This window comes from Saccostrea cucullata, unplaced genomic scaffold (genome assembly GCF_032062105.1).
Source record: "Saccostrea cucullata isolate Sc308-1 unplaced genomic scaffold, CSIRO_AGI_Scuc_v1 ctg588, whole genome shotgun sequence".
Lineage (NCBI taxonomy): Eukaryota > Metazoa > Mollusca > Bivalvia > Ostreida > Ostreidae > Saccostrea > Saccostrea cuccullata.
In genome coordinates, this window is record NW_026929611.1 from 261473 (window position 1) to 277701 (window position 16229).

The 16229-nt window shown below is 32.7% G+C and overlaps 1 protein-coding gene across 1 annotated transcript; it reads right to left on the bottom strand.

Moving 5' to 3' along the window:
- Positions 1 to 3281: 3281 nt before the first annotated feature.
- Positions 3282 to 6979, bottom strand: LOC134281421 (uncharacterized). Its single transcript, XM_062763885.1, has 4 exons — positions 5897 to 6979; positions 5569 to 5698; positions 4530 to 4718; positions 3282 to 4087 (listed from the first exon to the last, which is right to left on the bottom strand). Exons 1-4 carry the CDS (start codon positions 6977 to 6979, stop codon positions 3423 to 3425), a joined length of 2067 nt encoding a protein of 688 aa, XP_062619869.1. The 3' UTR covers positions 3282 to 3422.
- Positions 6980 to 16229: the final 9250 nt, after the last annotated feature.

The following is a 16229-nucleotide window of genomic DNA, read 5'->3' on the forward strand; positions in this document are numbered from 1 at the left end:
ATCGCACATTAGTAAATAAATACTTAGAAGGGATTCTTGTCATATTGTATTTAAAAGTAAAAGTCTTAATTAAGTGAATGAAATTTTCAGTGTACGTGAAACAACTGTGAGTAGATATATACATACATGTATGATTGATACTACTATATAAAGTGAATATTATGTGATTTTCAAATAGAGGCATAACTATAGATCGATGAAGTTCTCAAAGATTGGAAATGGAAAAAGAAAATCAGATAAAAGATATGTAGTAGTCACTGTATAAGTTTTTATTGGTTTTCTACAGATACCCTATAGAGAGGTTAAAAGGTCACGAGAATTGCGCAAAATGCACAATAAAATGTATTATACATGAACAACGTATAGCTCGTGCTACTACATGTATAACTATGTCAGGTGACAAACCATATTAGAAAATGTTTTTAGAACTTGTACATAATCTCCCTGCTATATTAGGAAATCTGAGAGTGCTATGGTACATGTGACTTACCGTATAAGGGTGAATTTTTTGCACATAAACTAGTTCAGGTTTTTGGTTTAAGGTAGGATTCTTCTCTGGTTTCTGACTAGTTGAAAGTATTCAAATTATATTTGCTAATATATATATTTAAGTGTAAGAGATTTTTTTTGGTTTATCCCCCACAATTGTACAACTTTAAATAGAAATGGTAAACTGCGTTTAAAAACTAGCAGGAACTATATTTTTAGCGGAATGGTGGCGTTTTTCTGCCTTTCAAAATTACTATAGAACATTGAATTTAGTAATAGCAATTGAAATTTTCAAATGTGTGGACTAAAAAAAATATTAAACAAATAAGATTTCTCACACATACCAGGACTATGTTGGCTTTTAAATGCTTTAAATCTAAGTCCAGATGTTAGCCAAAAATCCATAAAAAGTGTTATTTCTGTCTTAGTAAACGATCAAAACATTTTGTTTTTGTGTCATTTTGTACCTTATGTGACAACTTTACCATATGTGAAAATGAGAAAAAGTTAAATATAGGAAGCATATAGAAATAACTAATATGTCCTAAAAATTTAAGAAAAAAGGAAATGTATTAGTAAAAATTCATCTTATTTAAATTATCTTTGTCAATTTGGTAATATCATCTTGTAGGCCCTATATGGTAGTATCTTTTTATGCAAAAAGGAAAACATTCAATCTTTTGAAATACAAAATGCACAATAAAATGTATTTTTTTTATACCAGGAACAAAGTATATATGACCTTGATCTACTGCATGTATAACTATGTCAAATTTGACACACCATCACTTAGTGAAAATGTTTTTGAATTTGTGAAAAATTCATTACTTTTTAAATACAAGAAATGTGAGAAGAATCCTACCTTAAGTTTTAATCTGGTTTACCTCGGTAAAACAAATGAACAGTTTATAGAAGATGGCGTCAAAAATATGTAGAACAACATCCTAACCAAATTACACATGCAAATAAATTTGTTAAAATGTCTAATAAAAGTCCAAGAAATTATAACGTATTTTATATTCCTTGGTACTAAGAAAGTAGTTATATTTTTAATGCTTCAAAGAAAAAGAACATTTTCCACATTTTTAACACATGGCTTTCTCGTGAACCTTTTAACCTCTCTATAGGGAATCCGGAGAAAACCAATAAAAACTTATACGGTAACTACGACTTGCCGCCCAAAATGACAGTACAGGCAAAAATTTCGATGGTCTCAATTTCAGACCCGTGCATAAATCATCGCACGTTTCCAACGATCGTTGATATCCTTGGCATAGACAGTGATTCCGTATATTTCCATTTCATTGTAATTAAAATGTAAATTTAGATTTTGGAAAAAGTTGTCTAATGGCTTTAAATAATACGATTAGGGTCTCATGTCAATTTCAATAGTCCCCACTGACTGACATCAGACACAAAGACAGCTGCACGAGATTTGCATGCATATTAGGCCTGCTTAGCTGCTGACCTTTCTCTTGGTGAAATTTAAATTTCGGTTGAAACATCCAGTAACAGACCTACCTGCCCTTCCGCTTTTGGCGTAATTCTTCCGCTTTTTACCACAAAATTACGCTATTACGCCACTTATATTGATTTTACGCTTTGGATATTTTTGGTTAAAATTTCATTACGAACGTTAAAGTACGACATGCAGAAATGAAATAAGAAGTTCTTATGAAAGTAATTCAAAGATCAGTTCGATAATGTACGTAGTATACCTAGTAGCTACATGTACACTGGTATGGTGAAGATTTAGAAGAAGACGACAAGGCACTACTTACGTTAACTATTAGACAATATTGCAAAACATACAACCATTTCTATGCTCAATTAAGTTTATTTTAACATTTCTTAGAAGATAGAGAAAAAGGAGTGTTAAAAAAGATTAATAGAACAATGTTAAAATGTACGATTTGTTTTAACATTCAAACGCAAGTCTCCAATTAAGTTGGTTTGATAGAAATTGACCAAATGCTTCATCAAAGATGTACGGTTGAATTGAGTTTGATATAGGATACTTGTATTTTACTACACTTTTTTTGCTAATAGATGATTCGAAAAATTATAAAAAGTTCATGCCAGTTTTGTTTAGTATTGTACAATTTCGGCTGTTTTGAAAGAAAATAAAGTATTATAGTAAAACAAAAAATAGGAAAACATGATTGATTACGCTTTTACCTCTGAAATTTCACCAAAAATGTACCGAAATTACACCCTTGCAATGAAAAGGGTAGGCAGGTCTGCAGTAATCAACTCATCTAAATATCACAGAAAAAACACATAGAAATGGAAATATTCATTCATAGTATCCGCTGGTAAGTTTTGTTTGTTGTTTAACGCCCCTGTCCATATTTTTTTACTCATATATGGAAACAAATTACTTGCTAATTGCGGACTGAAAATTCATACCTATACTTGGCATTGAGGGCCATTGGGCAGTGAAGGGTGTATCTCGTGCCGACACCTCAGTACTGCGACTCGGTTTATATTTATACGGTCTCACCCGAAGAACGTCTCCACGTCAGTCAATGGCATCCAACTCGCGATCGCGACGTTAGGATCAGCTTCTTACTCGATCCGAGACGCTAAAGCAGACGATGTAACCTTTACGCCACGCGGGCGACCCCACCGGCAAATGATGGCGTGTCAGTATGAGTGAAAAATTATCGAAATCAACGTTAAATAAACATGCACACAAGCTAACAAACAAAACCAAGAAAACACAAAAATTATATCCTCCGCTAAAATAAGTAATTCACAATAAAAAAAAAACACACCATATGTCAAGGAATTTTATTGTTGAATAATTTGGGCAGTAGATCAAGAGACACAATTACATGTAGATGAGAATTTTATGTTGATGTTAGATAATGCTAACAATGGTCAGCAACCCCAATAAAGTTTCAGTGACAGTTGCCACATTTGTCTGTCTATTATAAGAACCTTGGATCTGCATATATAGGATCCCCATCCTTCACTTCAGATACTTTATCCTCCATCTGAACATGATCCACGGTGCGATAAATGACAACCACGCCATCTTTACACGCCATCATCAGGTATCCATGATCACTGTCAAAAGCAAGTGCAACAGGACTGTGAAACATATCCTCTATTTCATACTCTCTATGGCTCAAATTTCTATTCTGAAAATTTACAAAATGTAGTTTTCGACCAGTTGAATTTCCTACAACAACATTGTTCTTACAAACGCAAGGTTTCGACGGAGTGAAATATTCACCCTTCGGACTTTTCCATCCACATGAATTGCTCTCGCGCTCGTGTATTACAACTCTCTTTAATCCAAGTTCATTATCAGAAATCAACAGCCTAATTTTGTCACCTGCTTCCATGGTAATGTACATTGGTTCTTTTAAAAATACATCACCATTGCCATATCGAACAATGACTTTTCCGGTTCCGTTTTTGTTGATGGCATACTCAATAACTTCATTTCTATCCGGTTCACAGACAAACGCCCTTGAAGAAGCAATGCAAATTCCACGGGGTTGATCACAATGTTTCGTGAATTTTCTATCAAAACTGTATCGATCATTTTCCCTCAGTTTAAATACGTGAATGGTTCCTTCATGTGGTACTACAATGGTATTATTTTGGTATCAATATTACAATTTATATTATTGAATCAAAATGTTTGATATTTTAACACTACTTAAAATGACTTTTACTCATGCAGGGTTTGTTGGCAGAAATAGAGCGCTATAAATATGTTAAATCACTAAATGGACAAAATAAGTTAAAACCCAATATCAATATAATTTTTATTTTACTTAAAAAAAAAAATGAAGAAAAAATAAATCATGGTGATGCAGAAGAAAGTAATTAAGCACTTTATATTAAAATACATAAAAATAAAAAATAATAAGTTTTTGTAGGCTTTTTTTTCAAATTTCTTCTAATGTTGAAATATTGAGATATAAGGAAAAGTATCAGCAAATAATTAATGAAATACTGACACAACAAGAATTTTACCCATACAAAGCAGTTGAGATGTTATATACGTATGTGACTAAAATTACCATGTCTCCTCCCAGGATCAGTGATAAATAGTAATTGCTTTTGGTCATCCGTCTTGTATGCAGCAATATCGAAGGGTCCACATAAGTGTTCTGTGATGGTCCATCTAATTTTTCCGTGGATGTCGTAACCCATACAGAATCCTCCAGAACGACTGGCAACTATAATGGTGTCGTTCACAAGCACCATTCCTGAAAAAAAAACAGATGTAAGGGATACTAAAAATGAAATATTTAAGTAGATGTACTCAATTCCAGATACTTGGTGAAGTTTTGCGCTAAGTGAAGTGGAAGTTTGTCCATTATAATATCCACAATACTATCTTGAACAAACATCCTTGAATGGACTACCACTAAGTTCTAGATGTGAGCCATATTTTGTCCTCAAGCACATGGAATGAAGCCTTTTGAACTGCTCTATTCTGAAGTTTCTTTTCCTGGATTGGAAACTTGAAAGTACTAGTATATTTTATCCGAGTAATCATTCGCGATTCATTTGAACAAAGTTTTGATGGATGAACATGATGATTGTAAAGAATTTCAATTCAATATTTTGCAAATTCTGTAGTAGTTATAATATAAAACGTATCGTTGGTTAGTACAAGTTGTTTAAACTATAGTGAATTGAAGAGAAGTCGTCAACATCTAGATATCAAGTTATAGGCTACATCAAGTTGCCTCCTTCTTAATAAGATAAAAACAGGTTGTTGAAAGACCTGGTCTCGAAAGACTACATACCCGTAGTTATGGTAGACATATCTAAGTATTTTTGTGTAGAATCATTTTTTTTTATAAGAATGTTCTATTTTAGCAATCAAAAGAGATGAAAGTTATCGAGTTTCACTTCAATTGACGAAGCAGTTGTCCATGATAATAAAGAAACTTGGTCTTAAGATATCATGAGAAATAGTTTTAAAGTGTAGAAGAGTGGTACTGTTTTGGAATATTATCCATAAAAAAAAATTGTTCAAGTAAATCGCCCATGATATTAATCGAATAAATTATACTAGTACTTTGTATATTTTCACATGTATATTTTGACCTGTAATTCTGGTTTCCGTGTCGAAATAATCAACTCTTTCCAGAATTTCCTCGCTGATTCCCGCGCTTCTTCTCTGAGACAATGTTTCTGTGATGATTGAATTTAGCTGACTGATGTCAGCATATTTTAGCTGAAAGGTAAAAACGACAAAACTGATTGGTTTTTTGAATTTTTTTCTCCACTTGACTATTTTCAATGTATTATTAAATATTAGTTTTCATATTTATTTTTTGTTACAATACTAGTCATGCTAAACAGTAAAAGGAATACTACAAGTAGTACTAAACTATTTTTTCTTAAAATTTCACACTGGAATCTCTTCGTCAACCTCATTTGCATACAATCCATTACTCCGCCTTTTAACATTCATGTATGTTGATCTTTCAGGTAAAATATTTAACATCATTGATTGTCTTGGATTTATGTTCATGTATCCCTGGGTGCGCAAACTAACATCGCTTTCGGTCGATGCAGATGACCTTGCACTACCACTTTGACTTCCACTTGCAATGCTTTCTGTCGAATCCTGGATAGACTGCTGTTGGAGTGATAAAAATGATGAGGTGTAACACTTATGAAGCTCATTTCCTTTGTTTAATAGTAAAGTCACCTCCCTTAGTAAGACTTCATACAATTTAATTACTGTTTTACATTTCTGCTTAGCCCAATCCATCTTTGAAACATCCATATCGTCATAGTGTCCATCTGCCTTTAGTTCACTTATTACAGTTTTCACCTCTTCAAAACGCAACCTCACTTCTGACAAACCTTCGTCTGACTTCCTTTTCAATGTTTTGATTTTAGCTTCTGCGTCTTTTGCCTGTGTTGATATTGGCTGTAAATGGTGCTCGGAACAAGTTTCTTCACAAGCGGGAAGATTGCAATCCAAACACCAGTTTTGAATGATTTCATTTTCATGGAGTTCACAATGCAAGTCTTTTTTAACATTGATGTCGCCTTGACAGTTTTTTGCTATCATATCGCCGACTTCATAGACATGGTGCTTTTTCGTTGTAGGATTCATACCATGAAATTGATTACAAATATTGCACATTCTCATTTCACATCTATCACAGTAACGTATTGCATTTTCACCCGTATGTTGACTCAAAGAGCATTTTGGATTATCCAGCAAAAGTTTTGTAATTTTCCTTTGTGTTATCTTTAAAGCAAGATCTTTTGCAAATCGATTTCTGCCAACGGTACTTGATTCACACTGAAAGGATTCATTGCATATAAAGCATCTTACAATAGGTGGTTTTCGACGGATGCACTTTTTGTTCATTGTGTGCCCACACTGGAGATAACAAGGGTCGTCATAAACCTTCAAACAACATGGACATCTTGTGTACTTCTCAACATCCTGCTCACAGCTGTTTAAAAAAGCCAGACTTAGGAATGAAATCGTCATGTTTTTTAAATACAGTACTCGTGCACGTGCATCAACAACATTAAAAGGTGCATTTTTCATGATAAGGGTTGTGATTAATTTTAAAAAGTTCTCTGATTTCTCAATTCATTTTAAGATGATAATTTCATTTTTCACATTTATTTCATTTATTAAGAAAAATGCTACGAATATTTTGACTCCAGGAGAACCTTTCTAACATTTCTTTAACATGACGGCTTTAAATACGAGAGTTGTTCGAAAAGTTCGTGGACGATGTCAATCTTCGAATTTACTCGCTAAAAAATTAAAATAAGCACAATATAATATCCCTTACCAAATTCAAATGATTGCAGCAATTTTGCTGCAACATTGCGGCAAGTATTGCAGCAACACATTTTTGTCACCAGAAACAAGCTTATTGGGTTAAGGAAATATCACCTCTAGCTGCAACATGAACCGGTGACATTCTGGCAATACTGCCAGAAAAAATGAAATATCACTGCTAGCTGCATCAACTTCCAGTGAAATTCTGGCAATACTGCCAGGAAAAAAAATTCTGGCAAGATCTAGGGTTACCCATTAGGCATTTCTGAGCATACTCAGTCATTTACTTCCTCTTTTTAAATAAAATGGAGGCAAACATGTTTTGCTTCATCATTGATGTATCAAGTTAATTGGAGTTGTTAATTGTGTACAATAGGATAAGACATGATGAGTAGTAAGACTGAATAGTGTGGAATGGCCAGAAAAAAATTTCAGCAGTTTCCTTGGCATGGCCTTTTGAAAGAATTAAAGGAATATTTCTACTCTGTTTTCATGGTATATATATCAGACTTGGTAAGTCAAAACCATATTCTTTTTTGTGGTGGATGATTCTATGGAGATAAAATAGGAAAAATTATATGTATTTCAACTAGTGCATGTGAAGCATGTATACTAGACTTGTATGTCTATGTATCCTACCAGTTTAGCAGGAAAAGAATGCATGTAATCAATTAAATGTATGAACATATATGATTAACTGATTGTATAATTTAAATACCTGCAAGAAAATTATGATTCTATTTTTATATATATATATGTTGGAAATTACAAACAAGCTATATTATACATTATACTGATTGGCATTTGGGTATATGTGAAGGGCAGCTTATAAAAGTTATTTGAAAAGTAATGCAGAGTTGTTGGACAATTTTACAGTGGCATATTAATATTGTTTCTATACACATTTTTTATGTGCCCAGATGATAGATTGGGTGCGCATATTGTTTTTGTTCTGTCTGTTTGTCTATTTGTTTGTAAACTTTAAACTTCGCCATAACTTTGGAACCAATGAAAGATAGAGACTTCATATTTGGTATGCATGCATACTCCACTAATTAAGTCCTTTCAAATGACACCAAGGTCAATGACCTGGTGACTTTGACTGTGACCTATATGCTAAAAATAGCTTTTTAGAATATTCACCATAATCTTAAAACCATGAAAGATAGAGACCATATATTTAGTATGCGTACTCCACTAATTAAGGTGTTTCAAATGACACCAAGGCCTTTGACCTTGTAACCTTGGCTGTGACCCATATTCTTAAAATAGATTTTTTTGAACCTTCAACATAACTTTTGAACCATGCAAGATAGAGACCTCATATTTGGTATGCATTCTCCACTAATTATGCTCTTTCAAATGACACCAAGGTCAGTTACCTTGTGACCTTTACTGTGGTTTATATGCTAAAAATAGCCTTTTTTAACATCGATCACCATAACTTTTGAACCATAAGAGATGGAGACCTCTTATTTAGTATGCATATTCCACTAATTAAGTTTTTTTCAAATGACACCAAGATCAATGACCTTGTGATCTTGACTGTTACCTATATGCTAAAAATAGATTTTTTCAAACTTTGTTGCCTCGGGGGGGCATAGTGTTTCAAAAACACATCTTGTTTCTTTTCTATGATGATCAACAAAATTTTTCTATCTTTTCAAAGAGTAGCACGAAGAAGCTATTTCTTACTGACCCTGTGGCTTATTATGCCATTGATTTTTATGTTCTTAATCACAATTTGTTAATTATTAGATTGATAGATCATTATTTCTATTAATTACCAATTTATATAGGTAGTACTGCAGTGTTGCCCCAATATTGCTGCAGCACAACCTGAGATAATACATGTAGTGCAATTGCTTTGTAGCAACACTGCCGCAACACCTTTCTGGCAATATTGCCGCAAATATATTCACATACGAAAAACGATATTGCCGCAATATTTCTGCAATATACTGCCAGAATGTTGCTACAATATTGCTGCAACACTTTTCTGGCAATATTGCCGCAAGTCTAATTTACATACGAAAAACGATATTACCGCAATATTGCTGCAATGTATTACCAGAATGTTGCTTCAATATTGCGGCAATAATGCCAGAATATGTTGCTAGAAGGTGAGTATTTTGGTAAGGGATGTGAAAATAGTTGATTTGTGAAGTTTCATTCCATTCAATTTAACAGAAATTAATAAGCTTCATTTTAAAATCAACATGTTTTGTACCCGTGGAGCACTCTTAACGGCAATATGACGTCAAAACATAGCGTCAAGAATGTCTAAAAATACTATCCCTATACATTTCACACAGTACGAGGGTTGTTCGAAAAGTTCGTGGACTAGCGCCATAAAATTAAAACCACTTACACCAATACATCAATGTTTTTTTAACGTTTTAAGAGGCATCATCTTTTTTTTTATCTATATAATATACATCATTAATTGTACCCCGCTTTCGCGAAAGCGAGGGGACATTAAATCTCATTCGTCTGTCAGTCAGTCTGTCCGTCAGTCACAAAAACTTTAACCTTGCCCATAACTTTTGATTTAGTGGAACTATGACTTTCATATTTCACATGTGTATTTCTTGTGACAAGACCTTTCTTTGGGTACCACCAAATTTGACCTTTTGACCTTGACCTTGGGGTTTGACCCACTTTTACATAAAAATTCCAAACTTTTACTTTGGCCATAACTTTTGAATGGCAGGTATTAGGACTTTCATATTTCCCATATGTATTCTTTATGGCAAGACCTTTCATTGGATACCAACAGACTTGACCTTTTGACCTTGACCATGGAGATTTACGTACTTATGAAAAATGTTTAACCTTGACCATAACTTTTGAACGGTGAGGTCTAAGGCTTTTGTACTTCGAATATGTAATTCTTGTGAAAAGACCTTTCATTGGATACCAAGAACTTTTACCCTTTGACCTTGGAGTTTAAACTACTTTTTAAAAACTTTAACTTTGGTCACAACTTTTGAACGGTAGATACTAGGACTTTTATGTCTCACATATGTATTTTTTGTGGCAAGACCTTTCATTGGATATCAACTACTTTGAACTTTTGACCTTGACCTTAAATATTTACGTACCTATGTAAAAACTTTAACCTTGACCATAACTTTTGAACGGTAAGGGCTAGGGATTTCATACTTCACATATGTAATCCTTGTGAGCAGACCTTTCATTGGATACCAACAACTTTGACCCTTTGATCTTGACCTTGGAGTTGACCTACTTTTAAAAAACTTTAACCTTGGCCATAACTTTTTTAACGGTCAGGATTAGGGTTTTCATCCTTCAAAACAATCAACTTCAATGATAATTTCTAAATAAATGACATATGATAGGATGTTCATATTAGACACAATATGTCATAAAAAATAACATCTCACCCACAAAGACACCGAAAGCCGGGGACCACAATTCTTTTTTCCTTTGTTAACGTTTTAATGTCTTTTAGTACTTAACTCTATTTTCATAGGATAAGCAACTCTTAAACACCCAATTTTATGTTAACGCCCCCAAAATCTACCTGATTTAAGATCAATAATTTACCGCCTGTCAATCATTAAAAAAACAATAGCTTCTGATTTGATTGACAGGCCAGCTACCCGTGCTACCTGATAGTCTGAGTTTGCGTGTTTTGAAAACGATTGCCTGGTCACGGGTCAAACACTTTCATGTAGCCGCCTTGTATACACGGGGGTTAAAAAAAGAATCTTGGTAAAATTTTATTGCAAAAACAATTGAGAGTAAATAATTAAAACATGACTTCATAAATATTTGCTTTCAATCTCAACGGCTATATTGTATTTTAGGCGATATGTCGTCCAAGATATCTGCTGTAGAATTTAGAGTATTTAGACCGGTCCGTGCACAGAAACGCCATTTGCCGATTAAAATTGGAGTATGATAAATAAGAAAAGATGTTTAGCACAAACGGCATGGATGGATAATTCCTTTATCCCTTGTTTTATCTATGTATATAGAAATACAATCTACACCGTGTTCCGTTGTAAATGAAATGTCAGTTGTAACTTTTAGTTCGAATTTCCTTACGTCTGTCAATACCCAATATTTAAAAAGTGAATATATAAAACCAAAGATCAATTCTTAAAAGTATAAAAGAAATCTTGCAAACAATAAAAAAATTTAAACACACGAACACCCGGAAATGGTGAATATATTCCTATATCGCGGTACATGCAAATGTATATGTTCACATGACGGATAGGCCTATGAATGGAATATTTTATTATTTTTTAATTTAGATATGTACACAAGTTTAATTAAAAAAGATATTTACTTTGTAGTTTTACTCTGTGTTCATTTCTTTAATTTTACATTTTTTTTAAATATAAAAACGATATTTCTTTATAACTTTTTTTTCTTCATTAGTTATCGCTGAAAGTATAAATCAATAAATTTTATTATATTGAAATATTTCAATTAATTCAAGTAATTTCACTCAAATTTAGACACGAAACACGGAATGTTGACCCTGATCACCAGACACAGACTTCCTGTGTAATGCTACGTGTATATAGATTTTTGACATCTTGGGTATTTGCGGTCTCCAGGTAAATAACACCACTGTAACTTGGACCACTCCCCTCCTCAGGTAACCGTACGGTAAAAAAATTGGGTCTTTAAGCGCCTATGTCTTTTCTTGACGTTCAAACTTCTTAGGTCACCTGAGCCGAAGGCTCAAGTGAGCTTTTCTGATCACATTTTGTCCGTCGTCCGTCCGTCTGTAAACTTTTCACATTTTTGACTTCTTTTCAAGAACCACTCAGCCAATTTTAACCAAGCTTGATACATAGCATCCTTGGGTAAAGGGAAATTTAAATTATTAAAATGAAGGACTAGATACTCTCACAAGGGGAAAAAATCAAGAAAAGACAAAAATAGGGTGGGATCATTAAAAAATCTTCTCAAAAACCACTGGGCCAAAAAAGCTGAAACGTATGTGGAAGCATCCCGGGGTAGTGTAAATTTTAAATTGTTCAAATCATGACCCCCGAGGGTTGGGCGGGGCCAAAATGGGGAATCAGATTTTTATAGAAATATATAGGAAAAAAACTTTAAAAATCTTCTCCTCAAGAACTAATTGGCCAGAAAAGCTGAAACTTATGTGGAAGCATTCTGGGGTGGTGTAGATTCTAAATTGTTGTTGAGCCACAGTGGGGAATCAAAATTTTACATAGGAATATAAAGGAAAAATCTTTTAAAATCTTCATCTCAAGAACCACTGAGCCAGAAAAGCTGAAACTAAGGTGGAAACATCTTGGGGTAATGTAAATTTTAAATTGTTCAACTCATGACACCCAGGAGTTAGGCGGGGCCACAAAAGGGAATCAAAAACTTAAAGGGAATCAAGGTTTTTGATAGAAATATATAGGAAAAAAACTTTAAAAATCTGCTTCTCAAGAACTTCTTGGCCAGAAAAGCTGAAACTTATGTGGAATCATCCTGGGGTAGTGTAGATTCTAAATTATTCAAATTATGACCATTGAGGTACGATATACAGAGTGTCTGTCACTAAAATACTACCTGTACTATTTGTACACATATGTACAACTCACTTGTGACAATTTTTTGATTCCATCACCATTTTTAGAGTTTATTCAGGATTTTTCCTGTTTAAAACACAAAATTGCATCATTATCTGTTGCTTTGCTTTCTAAAACGTAATCGTTTAAGTCGTTTTCAATGAGGACTACCTATCTTCTCAAGTTGATTTCCTTTCAACAAAGCAAAATATTAAAACACAATCTGGATTATGAATCGATGTAACATTTCTTAATTTGAATTTCTAGGTTGTTTTTCGTTTTTGCTCCATTTAACATAGAATATAACTACAGACATTACTTAGTGTATTGTTTGTAACTTAATAAATTTTGATCTGCTCCGCGATCCGATTTTTGCATTTTTTAACTCTGGATAAGTTTTGAATAAATCGTTATATTTTTTAAAAAATATTAATACAAATCATTTGGATTTATTATTTAAATATTTATACCAATTTTGGATAACATATGACGTCAAATAAAAAAAAACATATGACAGAAGTCCACGCACGTTTTGAAGAACCCTCGTAACAATGCAGACAAAGAATCAATTAATACAAATATACCTCTATTTATGAAAGACGGGACATAAGTACAAGATATTTGAGGCCGAGACAAATGATTGATCTTAAGTTTTACAAACATGGATTTTGAAATAAGGATTTAATGCATGTTGACGACTATTCTTTGGCGTGGAAAGCAATTTTCTAAATGAGTTAATCTATTCTCAATTTACATAGTAAACTGCTTACGGGTTTCCTTAACTTAGCTTAAATTTTCCGGGTTGTATTTCCATATTGATCGAAAAAACCTTTTTATTTTTATTCACAAATATGTGACATCTTCAAGAAAAAATAAATCCATTAGAAATGGTTCATTTCGGAAGGAAATATTACTTTACAACTCTTGTCATCTGTCGACTATTAAACCCAATGCGGAACCCGGAAATTTTTTAAGGTATTTCCATCATCCTGTAAGATCATAAGTTTGTACAAAAAACTTAAATAAATATAAATTCATTCCTAATTGAAAAATTTGTTTTGGAAGAATGCTTTTCAGTAGATGAAATAAAAAAAAATGTTTAGAAGAGAATCTTCTCTGGTTTCTGACTAAATGAAATATTCTAAGTGTATTTTAATATATTTCGTATATATTTTAACTCACATGATTAAAAACGATAATTTTCCCTTCTTTTAACTAAACATCTTTAAATAGAAATGGTAAACTGGGTTTGAAGTCTAGCAGGTATTTTTGGCGAAAAAGCTGGTGAAAATATCTCTAAATTTTTTTAAAAAGTAAGTCACACTCCAAGGTCAAGGTCAAAGTTCTTGATATCAAATGATAGGTCTTCTTCCAAGGATTACATACGTGAAGTATGAAAGTCCTAGCCTTTACCATTCAAAAGTTATGACCAAGGTAGAGATTTTTTTCATATAAGTACGGAAATCTCCAAGGTCAAGGTCAAAATGTCAAATTCTTGGTATCTAATGAAAGGTCTTGCCACACAGAATTCATATATGAAGTATCAAAATCTTAGTATCTACCGTTCAAAAGTTATGGCCAAAGTAAAAGTTTGGAATTTTTGTGTAGAAGAGGGTCAAACTCCAAGGTCAAGGTCAAAAAGTCAAAGTGGTAGTACCCAAAGAAAATCATAGCCCATTAAATCAAAAGTAATGGACAAAGTTAAAGTATTTGCGGACAAACAGACAGCTAGACAGACAGACAGACGGACACGACAAAAACTATTTACCCCCGAATCTTCGATTACGAGGGCATAAATATCACTTAGTGATATCGTCTTCTTCAATCTATGAAACCGTCAATAATCGTTTAATATACGAGTAATAAGTATGAAGATTCCCTGAATATGCATGGTTGAAGCGTCATAGTGCATGCACCTCATAAATTCCCAAAATAAAATTCATCTTATCTACATTATTTTTTTCTGATAACTTTCCACATAATGTTCTCATTTTTGAAAAAAAACTATTTTTTTTACTAAATTATGTCACAAATGAAAAAAATTTACTCACTACAACATATAAAATGAGAACTTTTTTTTTTCCAATTTTCAAAGAATCTTAAGGATTTCTTTTTGAAAATGTATTATCATTACATAAGTAAAGTTATAATTTTTTTCCCTTAGGACTACATGGAGTAACATTTTTCATGTTAAATGAATGAATTGCCAAGATATTCTCAGGAATTAATCTCAAATCTTAAAAATCCAAAATTTTAGAGCAGACTTAAAACACAAGAGGTAGGGTCAAATGCTTATGAGAAACTTATTCGAAAGTATATAATTTCGATAATCACCAATCTAGAGAGTTAAACATACATGTAAAATGTACAATAATTTATGTTTTAAAAATTCCATCTTCGAGGTCCTCGCAAGGCGTATAATTCCCTCGCAAAGAGCATACCTGTTTCGTACAGCACTAACACCCTCACCGAAAATTGCGTTAAAAAATTCCGTTGCAAGGTGATAATAAAGTAGTTTACAACTTTTATTAACTCAAAATGCATGCAGTATTATCATGCTTTGGTTATAGATTTACTTGTGGGTCCAAAGAGAATAAAACTTTTATGACATAAAACTATAATGGCTCATTGTGAAGAAAAACCGATATATACATCATCATCGATCCTTCATTATTATGCTTTTACTTCCTCAGATTAGGTGTAGAATTTATTAAAACGATATCAACGTTGCTTTTCGAATTTACATAGGTCAAGAGCTGGTTATTTTATATCCCAGAAAAAAATTATTTACATTAAATGGCAAATTTAGATATTCTAAAATTACCAAAGATTAGGATGAATATGATCTAATTACCATTCAATATAGATATTAGACTAAGTTGGTTTAGCTATCTAATTGATAAAATCTTACCCTGTGTCTCCCCCACCTGTCGCCATACTTTTTTTCATTTGTGACCAGGAAGCTATTTTTCGTCCAATTATCATTGAAGAATCTATATGTTACAAAAATGAAGAAGAAAGGCTAATTCTACCATTTAAATTGTTTTATTATAGCATGTGACCAGGAAACTTTTTATTTCGTCAAAAGATAATTAAGTGTTTCCAACACAATGTATTTTGACTGTTCTGGATTTGTATTCAAAAATTAATATTATCATACATAAATCCTCCATTTAAAATTTAGGTCACATTAAATATTGTGTAGTAAACATTAAACCATTATGGTTTACTCATATGAGATACTACAACAATGCTACACAGATTTGTGACTGAATATCAAAATATTTATTCAGAAAGAAGTGAGAAAATTTTTACACATGGTTAAAATAGAATTATACGAGCTTTCTATGTTTTTTTGGACCATAAATGTTCATACATCT

Coding starts and splice junctions, on each gene's coding strand:
- LOC134281421 (XM_062763885.1), bottom strand. CDS start 6,979: ATGACGATTTCATTCCTAAGTCTGGCTTTTTTAAACAGCTGTGAGCAG. Junction 5,699..5,896: donor ATGGATTGTATGCAAATGAG/GTTGACGAAGAG, acceptor TTTACCTTTCAG/CTAAAATATGCTGACATCAG. Junction 4,088..4,529: donor TGATCCTGGGAGGAGACATG/GTAATTTTAGTC, acceptor ATACCATTGTAG/TACCACATGAAGGAACCATT.